Source organism: Stegodyphus dumicola, chromosome 3 (genome assembly GCF_044657685.1).
Source record: "Stegodyphus dumicola isolate Sdum_Otavi_A_Nest chromosome 3, ASM4465768v1".
NCBI classification, from domain to species: domain Eukaryota; kingdom Metazoa; phylum Arthropoda; class Arachnida; order Araneae; family Eresidae; genus Stegodyphus; species Stegodyphus dumicola.
Genome location: NC_140770.1, coordinates 103,126,951 through 103,143,479, shown reverse-complemented (window position 1 = coordinate 103,143,479; position 16,529 = coordinate 103,126,951). Strand labels below are relative to the sequence as shown.

General features: G+C 32.3%; 1 protein-coding gene across 2 annotated transcripts in view; it reads left to right on the top strand.

Annotated features, from left to right (window-relative positions):
• LOC118190644 (neuroligin-4, X-linked-like) overlaps positions 1-16,529 on the top strand; it is a 527,548-nt gene that overhangs the window by 369,608 nt on the left and 141,411 nt on the right. For both annotated transcript variants that reach the window (XM_085813109.1, XM_085813110.1), the window contains exons 3-4: positions 4,090-4,275; positions 5,856-6,657. In XM_085813109.1, coding sequence (XP_085669235.1) covers positions 4,090-4,275; positions 5,856-6,657 — 988 coding nt within the window. The remainder of the gene's footprint in view (positions 1-4,089; positions 4,276-5,855; positions 6,658-16,529) is intronic.

Sequence of the window (16,529 nt, the reverse complement as noted above, 5' to 3'; positions counted from 1 at the left end):
ATTGTATCTCCGGATATCAAAGCGAGGTTCCCATTCGCAGAGACGCTACTAATTTATAAAACTGTCGTTGGCATCGTAACTAATTTCGGACTTCATTCCAAAAGTTCTTTTTTGCTGGAGTAGAAAGTAACGAGATGCATAAATAACGATGCTTGTCTTGGAATATGACATTTTACGAGTTTTCTTCCGTTGTTTAATTCGAATTTCAACTGACCCATGCGAGGAAAATTTAGATGCAGTAATTTTGTTCTTTGTTTCATCTCATTCCATTTCTATTTCCATACATAGATGTCTCTGCTCTCTACTTTTTTATGAATGGCATTTAATTGAGAATCAAAAGATAAAGAAGTTAGGTATGGAATTTTAACATCAAGATTGCAGCTCAACTTTTCACATCGAATTTTAAACAATCATCTTCAGCTGTCAAATGATTCGTTTAGATATTTCTGTAAAGTAAATCGAAAAGGTTTCTGCATGTCTTTAAAAAGCTTTCTCGTCAATTACCAAGTAACTGAGTCATAAAAACAGGAAAAATTTATTTTAAATGAATCCAATTCCAGTCATTAGACGAGGCTGTTAATTTTTGATATATGGGATTTCTTCAGTTCAACATTAGTTCTCTAGCTACCTAAATCGTAGACTTCATCCCTCCAAAAACTATTTGGAATGACTTTAGAAAAATTAACATTATTCGAAAGAGCTGAAGGGCTTCAAAAATTATTCATAATTTCTATTGCAAATTATATATACCTCTATCTATCTATATACAGAAGAAAGTATGTTTGCTTATCATCTAATACGAGGGCTATCCAGAAAGTAGATTACGTTTTGGAATAAAAAAATAAACAAAGTATAGGAAACAAATTTTATTATATACAGATGAAAGCCACACTCAAATACTACTTTTCTACATAGTCACCATACAAATTAAGGCATTTATCGTAGCGATGTACGAGCTTGGAAATTCCTTCGTCGAAAAATTCGGCCGCCTGCGCCTTCAACCACTTCGTTACCTCTTCTTGCCTTCCATCTTGCACAAAACTTGTGGTAACCAAGCTTTTCGCTGATGATTTCGTGCAACAAACTTCGCGAAATTTGTGGAAAACTCAAAGAAAGTTCCGTTATTGTGAAATTTCGATTTTCACGGACTTTAGCATCGACTTTTTCGAGAACTTCGGCGGTCACTATGCTGGGTCTCCCACTTCGATCTTCGTCGTGAACATTGGTTCGGCCATTTTGAAATCTTATGACCCACTGACGCACTCCACCTTCAGTGATAATGTTGTCCCCATACACTTCACGAAGCTGCCGATAGATTTCTATCGGTTTACAGTTTTTTGCAGTCAGAAACCTTATTACTGAGCGCACCTCGCAGCTCGCGGGATTTTCAATTAACGCAGACATTTCAAACCGTCACAGTATCTGAACGGAGCACAGCACGAACCTCTCACTAGCACGGTCTGACCCCAAGATGGCCGCGCTAGCCCCGCCCCTAGCGGACACAGACGGAAACGTAATCTACTTCCTGGATGGCCCTCGTAACTCAGTCACTATTATGGCTATCGCAAACTTTCTACGATTCTTTTTCTGGGTCATTGAAAAGGTCGACGTCCACTTTTTTCCAAAAAAGAAGTAACTAAAATCAGAGATACTAATTAAAAAACTTGAGAAAACGATAATTTTCGCTCTCATTTTTTCGAGTGGCAACCGTCTTGTAAGCTGGAGATGAAACTCTGCTTTATTTCGAAAGTTGTTGCCTCTGCTCGATTTCATATCCTAGAGTTTGTTAATAAAAGAATTCTAAGTTTTACGATGAAATAAAAATAACATTGCCAAACATTAAGTACATTATTCCCGATTCCAAAAACTCGTGGCAAGCCCTTTCAACTGTTCCCGTCTCCGTACGACTTTAATCAGTTGAAATATTAATTAAAAACTTCGAAAACATTATTTTTCGCACACATTTTTCTGGATGGCAACAGTCTCGCGCGTTGAAGATAAAAATGCCTTATTTCAAAAAGTGTTGCTACTGCTTGCTTTCAAATCGTAGACTTTTAATCAAAAATTTTTAAGTTTTACAAACTCTCTCTCTCTATATATAAGAATAATGTGTGTTTCTGTGTTTGTTGCCGTTACTGATTTCTGATCAATTATGTTAAATTTTTTGCTACATTTAATCGACTAAAATTGAATATAGGCGAAATATTGAATGAAACTTGAGCTTTTACCACCATTTGATTCAAAAGACGAAAGTAATTGAAAACTAGGTGCCATTTTTGATGATACAGTGAGAGAGAATTAGTTTATTTCTTATCAAAATCTTTTGTGTGGTTTCCATATCGCATCAGACTGAAAAATGCATGACTATGAATCATATGTTTTGAATCTTTATTACAGAAGGTTTATAGCAGTATCGTTTATCTCTTTACATACATTACTCTCAATCTAAGTTAACTGGTATCTTGCACTTCCGCTAGTTTACCTTTAATTATTATTGCACATATTGTTTAGATATATTGTGTTTATTTAGGCATATTTAAATGTAATATTATCCTAAGGTTTTACGCACTAGATTTAAATGTAATTTTATTGAAAGTAGGCGTCGGGAAGTACCATCTGGAATTTTAAAAATTTAGTTACATTTTTGTTTCCCTTAAATCTCCTATCTAACGTGTTGTTATGCGTAATATAGCATACACTAATAAAATTTTCAGATATATTTTCTTGTGTTTTAATTGATTTCTGGTGATTTAATTTCCTGATATTTCCCCTAACACCCGTAAACATAAGATTGAATCATTTTAGAAACTTAGAAACAACACTTTCAAATATGATAATAATAATAATAATAATAACAGTTCGAATTTTTACAAAAATTGTCATTTTGACGTACGCAACTATTGTAATGACTATTGTATGCTAATAAATTTCTTTGAAAGCTAGAATAATGAAGAACTGTGTTGTGCTTATTTACTGAGCTTTTGTTGCGCATCAAGTTCAAAGAAGAGCTAAAATACCCTTTTCTTCTAACTCTAATTAGATTCGCAGACGGCCGTACTTGGCGTACAAGAAGCTTCGTACCTGGCGTACAAAGTACTTGTTGTGGCCGTACTTGGCGTACAAGACTCTTGGAAGTACTAGAAGCTTCCTCTTCGGCTTTAACTAAAAATAGAAAGTATAAAACAGACTAACTGTTAATTGTACTAAAACGCTTAAGCTGCACAGAGTTGTTACCGCGAACAGGCTCTTAACTAAGAATCACCGACGTAAACTATCAAGCACGAAATAAGTACGGCCATAGAATAGCGAGCTTTAACTAATAGCAACAACATAAACTAATAGCAATAGCCGAAAAGCAGAACGTGCTCTCCTACTGAAGTAACTCAGGCATCAGCTTAATGCAGGAAAAGTTTGTCTTAAAATAAAAATAATAATTAGAAAATAAACATTAAAATTTTTTAAATAAAAGAAATCGGCTTTCCTCTAAGGCTTCGGAAATTTTACCATATTTATTTCCTATTAAAGTGAGTAAGAATCTTGCACAGTTGTTAGGTGACATCGAAGGAGGAGCATGAAAAATATATAATATTCTCATCGGGATTCGAACACCGGACGGCACATGGAAAGAAGGGAGAAAATGCCTTATAAACTTAAAAATTATATCATCAAGGTGCACTATGACATTTAAATAAAATCTTATCTTCTATATCCGCATTTCTATATTAATGAAAGCTGAATATATTTAGTGATTTCTTTATTTTGATGATAAATACTTTTTAAATATAAAAAACAGAAATAGTGTCCATTATTTCTTCATTTCATGCGTTACATATATATGTATATTATATGCAAGTGAACAAACTATCCATTCTGATATAGAGGTCTATTTTTTTAATAAAATTAATTCTAACCTTCAATAAAACGCGCTCGATGCGAAAAGTAAGGAGAGATCAGTATGATATTTTGCTTTGCGAAAGAAAACAAAATAGTCTTCCGATGCATCGTAACAAGGTTTTCTGAAGCTTGTAGTCTGCCATTGTGCTAACACGCATTAAGAGATTTTCTTTTTTTTCTTTTCGATCTTTCTAGGTTTCCTTCCTGCACTGGATGAGTCGTCTCGAGGCAATTACGGCATCATGGATCAGGTGGCCGCTCTGCATTGGGTCCAAGAAAACATTCCAGAATTCGGGGGCGATCATAAGAATGTCACTGTGTTCGGTCACGGTCACGGGGCAGCGTTTGTCAACATTCTCATGCTATCACCTTTAGCTAGAGGTACGTTGCAAATAACTTTTAATAAATTTTTAAATGTAAAAAATAAATCATCGTTCTTAGAAAAAATTAATTTGGCAAGGATGTTTTTTTTTCCTTAATGCTACAATTAGCATGCTTATTAGATGTTACAAAATGCAATCATACATTTAATTGCTGTTAAGCATCAAATGAAAATGAGAAGGAATAAAATATACGCTATTGGTATGAGATATAAATAAATTCCTGAAAACGGAGCTCATGATCTACATTTATGAAACAGCGCATTAACTTTTAAAATATAACACTATAGGGAAAGGCTTTTATTAAAATGGAATTATGGAAGCATTTCAGAAATGAGCTTCTCTATGCATACACAAATTCAGAAACTGAAACAAATGTATTTGTAACATAAATTGTAAAAATAGGGAAAGAATCTACAAGATATTTTAAAATTATTTCAAGTATATTTATCAGGGATTCATTAATTGACGAAAATGCTATATTTCTATATTAAAGCTAAACAATTTTTAATTGAAATATATTTTAAAGAATAAAAGAATAAGGTATATGCTAAGGGTTGTTATGTGCGCATGCGTATGTTTACTGTTCATTACGTTGGAGAATTTTAGGATCACATAACTTTTAATTCGTATTTGTATATCTTAAACTTAGTAACATAGATTACTTTACATCTCATGGCAGATTATGTTTATTTATTTGTTATATTAGGATATTTCTTGCATAGTGTTTTGTTTAAAGCAACACGTAATATATAACAATTTCAGTTAGAATGCATATTTTATATTTTTCACACTGTCCTCCTAAAATGGCAGGACTCTTCCTTAAAAGAATTTGTTAGGATTGTCTGAATACTTCGGTCACTTAACTGCCTTATCCCAAAAAAACGTTGGGTCAACACAGGGTAGTAGACCAATTTCCTATCCACGAGAGGGAAGGGGACATTCATATGCAACCTAAGTTTACGCGACACCGGCCGTTCAACACGCTTCCTTCGTTTCAGGTTAGCTGTCAGCCTCTTCTAAAGATCAAAGATAGCATAATATCATTTTCTATCATCGAGGATAATATAATATGTAATAATCACAAATATACTGTCATAAGATAATATAATTTTTTCAAACTTGACATTCAGCTTATTACGTTAATAATCTTAACAGATTATAGAAAAGATAGAAATTTTATAAGTGGTTTAGAATAATCATCAGTTCTAACTTTATTTACCTTAATCAGTTATATAATCTTCTTGAAATACATATATGTTTTCACTCTACTGAATATTCTTAGAGATATTCTGCTTGTGAATTTATAAAATTGTATTAATGATTAATAGCTTTGTAGTCATTTATAGTGAATACCTATATAATTTAACTTACCTTTTTACTATGCATACTTTATTTAAGTAACTTATTCTTTAATTTAAAAGTACTTCGTTGCATATTCTTGAAAATAAAAGCAACAAAAAAATTCTGTAAACAGTAAATGTTTAGCAACTGATATTTTGCATGGCTGTGTTTATTATTTGAAATGTCAGTTATAGTTCCTTCTATTATTTAAGAATTACATTTTATAACTTTTAACAGGGTTGTTTCAAAGAGCTATATTACAAAGTGGTTCAGCTTTAAGTCCCTGGGCTATCGCACGTGATGCTTTGGCTTATACTCGTCAGGTAGCAAGCCACGTAAAATGCCCGACAAAGGACAGTGCAGCCCTTGTCGCTTGCCTGGGGAAAAGACCAGTTGAGGACATCTTGAATGCGCCTTTGCGTGTTCCTGATCATTTGACTGCTTTTGGGCCAACAATTGATGGCGTGGTTATTCCGGGTGAACCATCTGTGCTAATGGAAAAACAGAACGATCTGTTTTCCCAATATGATCTCTTACAAGGTGTTAGTAGAATAGAATATTACTTCAAATTCTCCAGTCAAGAAGTTCGAGTGGGTATTGAAGTGTCCAGGCGTGATCGTTTATTGAGAACCCTCGTCAGGAACTTATTCACCTACCATCTTCAAGAGATCTTCCTAACAGTTGTTAATGAATATACAGATTGGAGTAAACCAGATCAGCACCCGATAAACGTACTGGATTCAACAGCCGATGCCATGGGAGACGCACTTATTGTAGCACCAATGATGCGCACTGCCAGTTACCATTCCAAAATACAACAAAAGAGCCAAAAAAGGACTTACCTGTATGTGTTTATGTACCAAACAGAGGAGAGTTATTATACTCAAAGAATGGGTTGTATCCATGGAGAAGATCTCCCGTATGTTTTCGGAGCACCACTAGTAAACAGTTTGTCACATTTCCACCGGAATTTCTCTAGACCCGAAGCCTCCATATCGGAAGCAGTGATGACGTATTGGACGAATTTCGTCAAGTTTGGGTAAGTTCTGGATTATTTTATTTTAAATCTAAGTTCATGTACAGTCTTTAGCACCAATTCAATTATTGCTATTCATGGATTTTAAAACAAGCTCCATTAACTTATAAAAAGCTCAAAACAAAAGAGAAAAATCGAAAAGAAAATCTAATGGGATATTCAGAAAATTCCTAAAGAGAAAATAAAAGGAGACAGTAGAGTTTAAAAGTAAAATGTTTATAAATCTTGAAAACGTGTAACTTTTCACCTAATGTTTTAAACAATCAATGAATTGATGAATGAATTTTTTTGAATATTCTATGCAGTAATATGTCAAAAATAGCCGCAAAAACTCCCGTAAAATTTCTTTTTGCTTAGCTGAATTCTATTAAAATTTTGTAGGAATAGTTTTTTCTGATGTTATAAAATTACATGCTAATTTTTAATAGGTTTCATTAGAAAGCATTATTTTAAACTGAGATCAACGAAGAGTAAATGTACGGATTCTGCAAGGAATTTTAAAGCAGGAAACTCAAAAATACAGCCATGCCCTCGCAGCAGTTCCTATGCGGAACATTCTGATTGCTAGTCGGACATGCTACTATTTACACCACGACGACACCCTGTGAGAAAGGATAAAATCTCTTAGAAGTCTAATCCTTAATTAAAATATGAATTTTGAATAGGTCAAAAAAATATTCTTTCGGTGATTTGAACTGAATTCGTTTAGAAAAATGTATACCACTTTTTATTACATAGTATAGAGCATTGGAAACTAAATAATGTAAAGCAATAATGTTATTATTAACAATAATGTTATTATTCATAAGCAATAATGCTTATGAATAAAATGAAATAATGAAAAGAAATAATATATAGCAAAATGGTAAGCAAATTCGGTTTATTTAGCAGCCATTTAAGGAATCATCAATAACATGTGTCTGTATAAAATACGGAGGAAAATTATATAAGAATCGCTACTTATTCTTTTCTCCTGTTTAATGCTTTTGTATATGTATCATTCTTAATTATCATCTTTCCTCTTATGTGCGCTTGAGAAAGATCCTTTACACATAATGCCAATTATATGATCCTTATCATAACAAAATATTAAAAATTCATACTTTGCAAAATTTCAATGAAAATGCACCTTCTGTTTCTCATTCCAAGTAAAGAAAATAATAGAAAAAAAAAGAAATAGAGCAATTCAGATGCATGTTCAAGAAGAAAAAATAATTAGTCAAGTGATGGTTAAAATTCCAGAAAATATAAATTTTAAAATTAGCACAACGAAATGCATGTGTCACAAGACACGCCAGCATGCCAAGGTCTCGAAAATTTTAGTACGCATGCGTTATGCAATAGAAGTCCGTCTATGGCTTTAAGAATGAATCATGCAAAGTAAGGACATTCAGGAGTAAAACTGGTAAACTAGACCAGCTTTTCTCATATTCTTCTCAAGGCACGGATTACTTTTATAAATTAAAAAGCATTGCGAACCACCTTACTCTTGTTACTTGGCGAAGCAATTTTTTCAGCAGGCGGTGCTTATGCTTATGTATTTTTATAAATAAAATTTAATAAAATTCATATAATTTTATAACATATATATTGAAGGCTGTTGGATAATCACTATCTTATTAACTAAAAATTAAATCACTAATAAAACAAAAAATTAAATGCTGATATTCACATCAATAAGCCGAATGAGCCTGCTCATTTTTGCGTTATTGTTCTGTGTTTGTACGAGTATATATGCCGATGAGCGTAATTCTGAGAAGTCTTATTCCGGTACTTTGCTTTTATTTATAGAATGCCAGTTTTAGGAGAACAGATTTTAGGTTTATTTGATTTTAGCAAAACACTCGAGGGCTATCTGCCTAAGGGAAGAGATGCATTCGTTGAGGACTTTCTAAGAGAAACTGGCTCATATGCATGTTGCGCATTGCGAAAACAAAGAAAATGCGCATGCAGCCAGCCCATCCGCCAGAATTTGAACACCAGGCCGAACTACTTATGTTTTTGCAACTTGGCCACTTGGCTGCCTCTAAGAAGATCGAGGTATAGGCTGTTGCCGTTTGTAATTTCCAAACTTTATGATTTTCAACTATAATGTGGTATTTACAGTTAAGTTGGAATTTATTTTTCGTCGCTTTTGGAATAGCAGAGCAAGAGCAGGCTTCGAGAACCACAGATTGACAAATGCTGCCGTTGAAAAACTTTAATGGATATTTAACTTTCACTGTTATTTTGCTTCCAAAAATGTTCAGACCTCGTGCATACATACACAACCAGGTCACAATTCTTCTTAAGATTAGCTTAACTTAAAACTGTTCTACTCTCAGAGTTTACAAACATAATTTTATTTAGAAGTCTGAGACGCTTTAGTGTGCTTTGGAAAGCTTCTTACAATTCTTTGATGCATGGAAAAGATTTTAAAATACTAATGGCCATGTTTTCCGATGCAAAGTAGAAAATTTTAAATGGTTATTTTTTAATTAAAATAATAATCTAACAATGGGTTATAGAATATATATATGTACTTATGTAATGCATCTGAATGTGCATGTTTTTAAAATCTGAATATAGGAAAAGAAAGGACCATGTTTTATTTATCAGCCAATGACAGGCTATCGAGTCAGCCATGAAATAAGCTACACGGCAAATCGAGAAAGTTATAAAACCTGTTCAGCCATGTTTCAGAAGAGATAAATCTTGCATGAACCTTGATGAAAAATGTTTCGGGAAATATTTCTTTCCCTTTTTGGGAAAAGGGATTCGAATTTTTTTAATAAAAGAGCTCTGCATGTGCCTAAACTTTCGCTTATAAGTTCATATGACGAAACAGCTTATAAATTTCTTTGGAACTTAGAATTTTTTACGTGCACCTTTAGGGAAAAGATATAAGATTTTGGATTTTAAGTCTTCACTTGGCATTTTATTTAATATGATAAAGGTGGTATTTCATATATTTAAATGTAATGCTTGCAAATCTCTTGGTATTTATTCGATCAAATATAAGTTTCTGAAATTTCAGCTTGGTTTATGCGTCATTTTAATTTTATATATTATTTTAGCATTAAAATATAAATTTAGCATTAAAACTTATACTTTAATGCTAAAATATTGTTATTTTACGAACGTAACTGTGAAATTAGAAGAAAAATGTCATATTTCATGTTTGGTACTTTATAATTCCTCAACGTTTATTTAAAAGAAAGTAGCTGATAGTTCTTGTATTTGATACGTATTTCACTGATACGCATTTAGTGCGAATTAAAACAGCATATGTTTGTACCAGTATGTTAAAATAATTTGCCAAGGTCATAGCTAAGGCATAATTTGCCAATGTGTTAGAAAAGAATAACGTTTCGATGAAAATTCCAGTTTCAATCAGTTTACGCATCAGCACTATTTGTGTGAGTGAAAATGGATTTTCGTTTGATGCAATATCTAAAGCTAGACCTTAGTATGAATTCAGTTTTGGTCAACATATATTTCGACTAGCCACTTTAGGTCAAACAATTTAACCAGCAGAATGACCTCTAAAAGATATTGCAAAGATAGATTTTACAGCCAAGGATCAAACCTGGAAAACGTAGACCTAATCATTAGCAGACATCGAGAATCATGGCTCTAAGTCACGATTTAGTGCCTAAATATGTACGGAAGACGTATTAAATTTGCAAGCAAACTTTATTAAACGGTTTCTAGGAGCTAACCAACACGAAGATCTTATGCGTTTTCTGATGCTTAAGTAAAATTTGTAAAAAGGTTGCTAAGCATTTACCAAGGCGAAGATGCTTTGTATTTTGTGATTATTATGTATGCATGTTTATGCAAATTTTGTAAAAAGGTTGCTAAGGTTTTACCAAGGCGGTCTCGTGCTTCTGTACGTATGTTTATGTAGAATTTGTAAAAAGACTGCTAAGAGTTTACCAGATCGATAATGCTGTGCGTTTATTTCTGCAAAAAAATTTTTAAATGTTTTTAAGGAGTTTACAAAGGCGAAAATTTTATGCGTTTTGTGACGTTTATGTAAAATGTGTAAAAAGATGGCTAGGAGTTTACTAAGGTGGCCTTATGCGTTTTGTAATCCTTATGTATGCATGTTTATGTAAAATTTCTAAAACGATTGCCAGTAGTTTACAAAGACGAAAATCTTATCTGTTTTGTGATGTTTATGGATAAATTTTTATATAAAATGTGTAAAATTGCTGTAAGGAGTTTACCAAGGTGGAAGTCTTATGCGTTTTATAACATTTATGTTTTTATATGCATGTTTATCTATAACTGGCATTAAGTTACACTGCTTTTTTGTTTGTCCGTAATGGTCGAAGAGAAAATGCGAAAATATCCCTATCTTTAAAGCTTCAAGAATGAAACTGATAATAATACAAACAAAACATTTATTAAAATTCACCTAAAGTGAAATTGAAGAAGAATAAGTTAGAATAAGTTTATTAGAATACGTTTTTAGAATCGCATTAAATGCAAATGAGTTAGAAGTAGTATTGATAGAAGGTTCAACTTACTTCGTTAGAGAGCTAGGAATCCTGAGTAGCGCGCGTTTGCCTTCGGGCTAAGTCTCTCTAGAAGATGTTAGGCATGGCCGTATGTTACGTGCCTTTTGCTATTCGCCGGCTAGTTTAAAATAAGGGCCAATTACGTTAGATTTTTGTTAGCTTCGACTACGTCTCTTAGTTAGTTCTAATATAGCTCTTATTTCTTGTTCTGAGTTCAAGCCCCAGTAGAGGCTTTGTTGTGAGCCCGAAAAAGAGGCTAACTGTTTATTTTATTCTGAGTGAAATAAAGGGTAGTTAACCATTTTTGAGTCTACGTCTTAGTTGTTTGAACTCAGCGATAAGTCTCCAAAAAGTTTATTAGGTTCCTTAACGTTCATTATAATACAAACAGAGTGAGGAACTCTGCAAGCAGATGAAAAATAAATTAGTAGGAGCCTCTAACAAAATACAGCTGTCTGTATGTGTTTGCATTTATAAGTACAACATTTACACGTGATATGTATTCTTCGTATTTAGTTAGTAAAATATCGATTTTTCTCATTATAACAAACTAAGAAAACACAGATTATTGCGAACAATTAGTTAAATACTTTTCGAGGGTTACTACATAAGCGGAACTTATTACTCCCGCTTGGAACTGAAATTTAGTTAGGAGGCATATCCGGCCTTTAAATCTTTGCCAAAATCGAAGCACATTACTTCGCGTGTCGCTACAACAGTTTCGCCTGAAATTAGCGCCTAAGCTCTCGATTTGGCTCCGGGCTAGTCGATAATGATAATTGCAGCTTTCAAGCATTTTGCGATGAGATCATGGAATTAATTCCCCTTCTATTTACTGGTAGTTGCACTGGGGTGGAAGAATTCGAATTTGAAGATAGTTAATATTTTCCAAAACATGAGATTTGATTCACTGCCTTATTTTCTTTGAATTTTCTTTCAAAGCCTCCAAGAAATAATGAAGCCATTTACTCTAGACAATAATTTCTTAAGCGAGCGATTGTTTGAGGATATCAGTGATGGCTGGTAGCGATTACAGAATCGCAATTACAGTAATGGGAACTCATTAATGTATTAATTGCATTAGAAACAAAAGAAGTTTTCTGTTATCGAAAACATTTTGCAATGTGATTGCATTAAATTAAATTTAAACGCTCCTTTCCTGCTTAAGCAATTAGAAAGAATCCATTCAAAATACCTATGTTTATATTTTGTTAATGGTTTCAAATGTGATGAGTCAATTCTCAAAGCAAAGATCTGAACTGGATATGAATATTTAATTGTGTAATGTGTTTCTCAAACGAGTTTAAATTTTTGTCAGGCGTTTCATTGATAAAGGAATCAAACTATATTTTTTACTCATTCTATTGATGCTTCTAAAAAATTCACCACCGCAAAACACATGTCAAATTAGCAAATCAAAGAAAGTTTTATTCAATTTACAGCTATTCTTTGTATTAAATAGCGTGATAATTTTCAATGATTATAAGTAATGTGATGGTGTTAACTTAATGAGGATGAAAGCAAAGCCTAATTAATTCTGATATTTTATATGCATGCATTAATAGACATACTTTTTTCAGTTACTCCTAGAAACTTTAGTATTAAAACATGTGTGTGTCTGTCTGTGTTGTTTGTGATATGATTTTTCCGAAACGGTGGGGAGTTGAGTTTCGAGAGAGGTATCGACGGATTCCAAAAATTCGTGACAAACCATTCCTATCATTCTCATCTTGGTACGACATTAACTAAAACGTTAAATTAAACACTCTGAAAACGCTAATTTTGGCTCTTATTTTTTCCGAGTGGCAACTATCTCGCATGCTGGAGATAAAAATCTGCTGTATTTCGAGAAATGTTCCCACTGCGTTTTTTCAGATCGTTGAGTTCAATAATAAAACATTTGTAAGATTTGCAAACTATGAAATAAAAATAATATTGCAAACGATTAATATATTACTACAGATTACAAAAAATAGTGGGAATTGATTTCGACTATTCTCATCTTCGTACGTTTTCAATCAGCCTATATATTAATTAAAAACTTAGAAAGAACTCATTTCCACACTAATTTTTCCGAGTGGCAACAGTGTCGAAGTCAGGAAATAAAAATCTGCTTTATTTCGGGAAGTGATGCCACTGCTCGCTTTCAAATCGTAGAGTTCGTTAATCAAAAAAACGTAACACACTCTACGAATAAAATTACAAATATGAAATAAATATTATAAAAAATAATCTGAAAGGTTTCAGATTTTAAATTACGTCCAAAGGGGCGTCTTTTTTAACGTTTTGTGTGTTACCTTTATTTATTAAATATCATGTTCTTTGCTCTTAAACCATAAAATTCTTCAGGAGACCTTTGGACTAAAAAGAAAAATCTGAACGCTTCCAGATTTTATCATGCCCTTATTCGGGTGGAGGATTACATTCAAAATTATAATCAAAATTTGATGGCTCTAAGTACTATTTTTTATCACAATGCGAGAAACATACATACTGTTGCGTGCGTGCGGGTTCGTTACAAAATGAATGCACGTCCAATGAAAAATGAACAAAATTTATTAGTATCACAACAAATATGCTTAAATTTCCTCAAATATTCGTGAAGTGTTACACTATCTCACAGTAGTTATCCTTTAACTACTTAAACGTTCAAGAGAACTTAACTCAAAACAGCTAGAGAAAGCTAATCCGCGACTTCGCTACAGTCAACAAGAGCAATTTTCTAAACAAACTCTTAAAACAACAACAAACTAACTAACAACTGAATTGAGAGGTTTTCCTCCTTTTTATAAGAGTTTAAATAGCGCGCCAGAATTTTCTGGAACTTTCCGAAATCAAAAAGAGATATTTATTTAATAAATGTTAAATGCACGTGCTCTTGTTAGTCCAAAGGGATTTGAATCCCGAAGGACTATTAGTTTCGTTTTGGCATTTTGCGTCAGACTCATAAATGTCGGTTCACTTTTCAAACTGTTGCCACAAAATGTTAGAGTCCTGCATTATATTTGAAGAAATTAAATAATGAAAAATCTGCATAAATGTATGTATATTTCTCGTATTGTGATAAAACAACGGTACAAAGAGTCATCGAATTTTGAATAACGTAATCCTCCAACGAATATGAGCATGTGGAAGACCAAATTTGAAATTTGAAATTTGTTTTATGATCGATTTCCTATTTTTTAAAACTTTGACGAATTTTTGATTAACAAACTCAAGGATTTCAAAGCGAGCAATGGCAACGTTGTGCAGAAAAAACATTTTTATCTCCAGCGCGTGAGTCTCTGTATCGGAAATTCTAAAGATATGCTCGTTTTAAAACTATTTTGCGATATTACTGTTGCACTGGATCTTATGGTTTAAGTGCGAGGAACATGATATTTAATAAAGAAAGGTAACACACAAAATGTTAAAAAAACGCCCCTTTGGACGTAATTTAAAATCTGAAACATTTCAGTTTTTTTTTTTTTTTTTTTTTTTTTAATATATATATATAATATTATTTTTTATTTTTCCGACTTAGCTTTCCTTTAATATTCGTCACGTGCTACACTGCACGGGGAATAAAACAATTTAATTTATAAGTCAACTAACATTAGCTATCTAAATACCAAATCTGTAACAGTACATTGATATTTGTATTTATTATATTAAATCTGCATTTATGCAGATTCCTCATTATTTAATTTCTTTAAATACAATAGAGGGTGATAATAATTGAGGGCAACAATTTGAAAAGTGAAACACCCTTTATAGTGAAAATCCACAAAATGACGAAACAAAATTACGCATGTGATGTCATTTTATGCCTACAATTTTTCATTAATATCAGAATTTTAAATGAATAGCTACTGTTGGCAACTTTTTTGTTTCCAGTTAATATAATTAACACGATATTGAGAAAAAGTTGTTATATTACATCAAATTTAAAATATGACGTCATACATATTAACCTGATGTACCCCTGAGAAGCAATTGTTTAGAAACATTTCAAAGAGAATGAAGTCAGTTTATTCAGTTCAGCAATAACAAATTCTCAGATTTATTTTTTGTTATTGTTAAAGCAAGAAACATACATTTTGCTTTGGCTTCAGCCCGCTCATCTGGTTGGCTTGCCCGGTAGTATTTGCAATAGAATGCTACTACTGCAAATTGCAGTTATGAAAATATAAAATCATACTTCGGTATAAAATATGGGAAGATTTTCACTTTGGATATATTTGAGGTATGATAAAGGAACACATTAGTAGAGCTAATTATAATAAGTTAAATGTAATAAAGCAAAATTAAATGAAGTAAGAAACAATCAAATATAAATATTATTCTACCCTATATACTATAGGAGAATTCTTTCGGTACAAACACAAGAACTCATTTATTAAATTTTGATGGTATGTGTTTGCATAATCACGATAGGACTGTCTATAAAACAGAATTTATTGGCGATACTAACCGACGACACGCCAGATATAGCTGATAATATACTTAACGGGATTCGATTTCCACGTTATGAATTATCGACACGTTGTATGTAAGATGAGGACCATATGATATATATAATTTCTTTTTATCATTTCATGTTTTAATGAATTCTGCGTTTCTCGTTTATTAATTTACTTTTGGCATTTCGCTTTGATTCACTGCAAGCGTTGTTTCACTTTTCAGCTTGTTGCCAACAAATATTATAGTCCTGTACTATATTCAAAGAAATTAAATAATGAAGAATCTGCATAATGTACGTATGTTTTTCGCATAGTGATAAACAATCCGACTGCGAATATGGGCATCTGGAAGCCCACATTTTAAATTTGGAATTTGTTTTATTATCGATTTCATATTTTGTAAAACTTTAACGAACTTTTGATTAACAAAATCAAGGATTTCAAAGCGAGCAATGGCAACGTTGAACAGAAAAAAACATTTTTATCTCCAGCTCGCAGAACTATGTATCGGAAATTCTAAAGATAAGCTCATTTTAAAATTATTCTGCGCTATCGGTTTTGAAATCAATTTTATGGTTTAAGTGAGAAGAACATGATATTTAATAAATAAAGTTAACACACAAAATGCTAACAAAACGCCCCTTTGGGACGTAATTTGAAATCTGAGAACTTTCAGATTTTTTATTACGTACTTTATTTTTAATTTTTTTAACAATATTTTCCCCTTTTGATAATTTTAAGGATTTTTTCCGCAGGTAATGAATGCATTGCTAATAGTATCGCATAAAAATGTTTAACTGGGTTTTTTCATCAACAGTAACTGATTAATACGTTAGTTTAATTTCATTCAATTATATTTCAGTTTCGAATCAGATGATTTTATAACTTATTTTTAAAGTGGCAAGCATTGTTACTATAGAAAATTAAG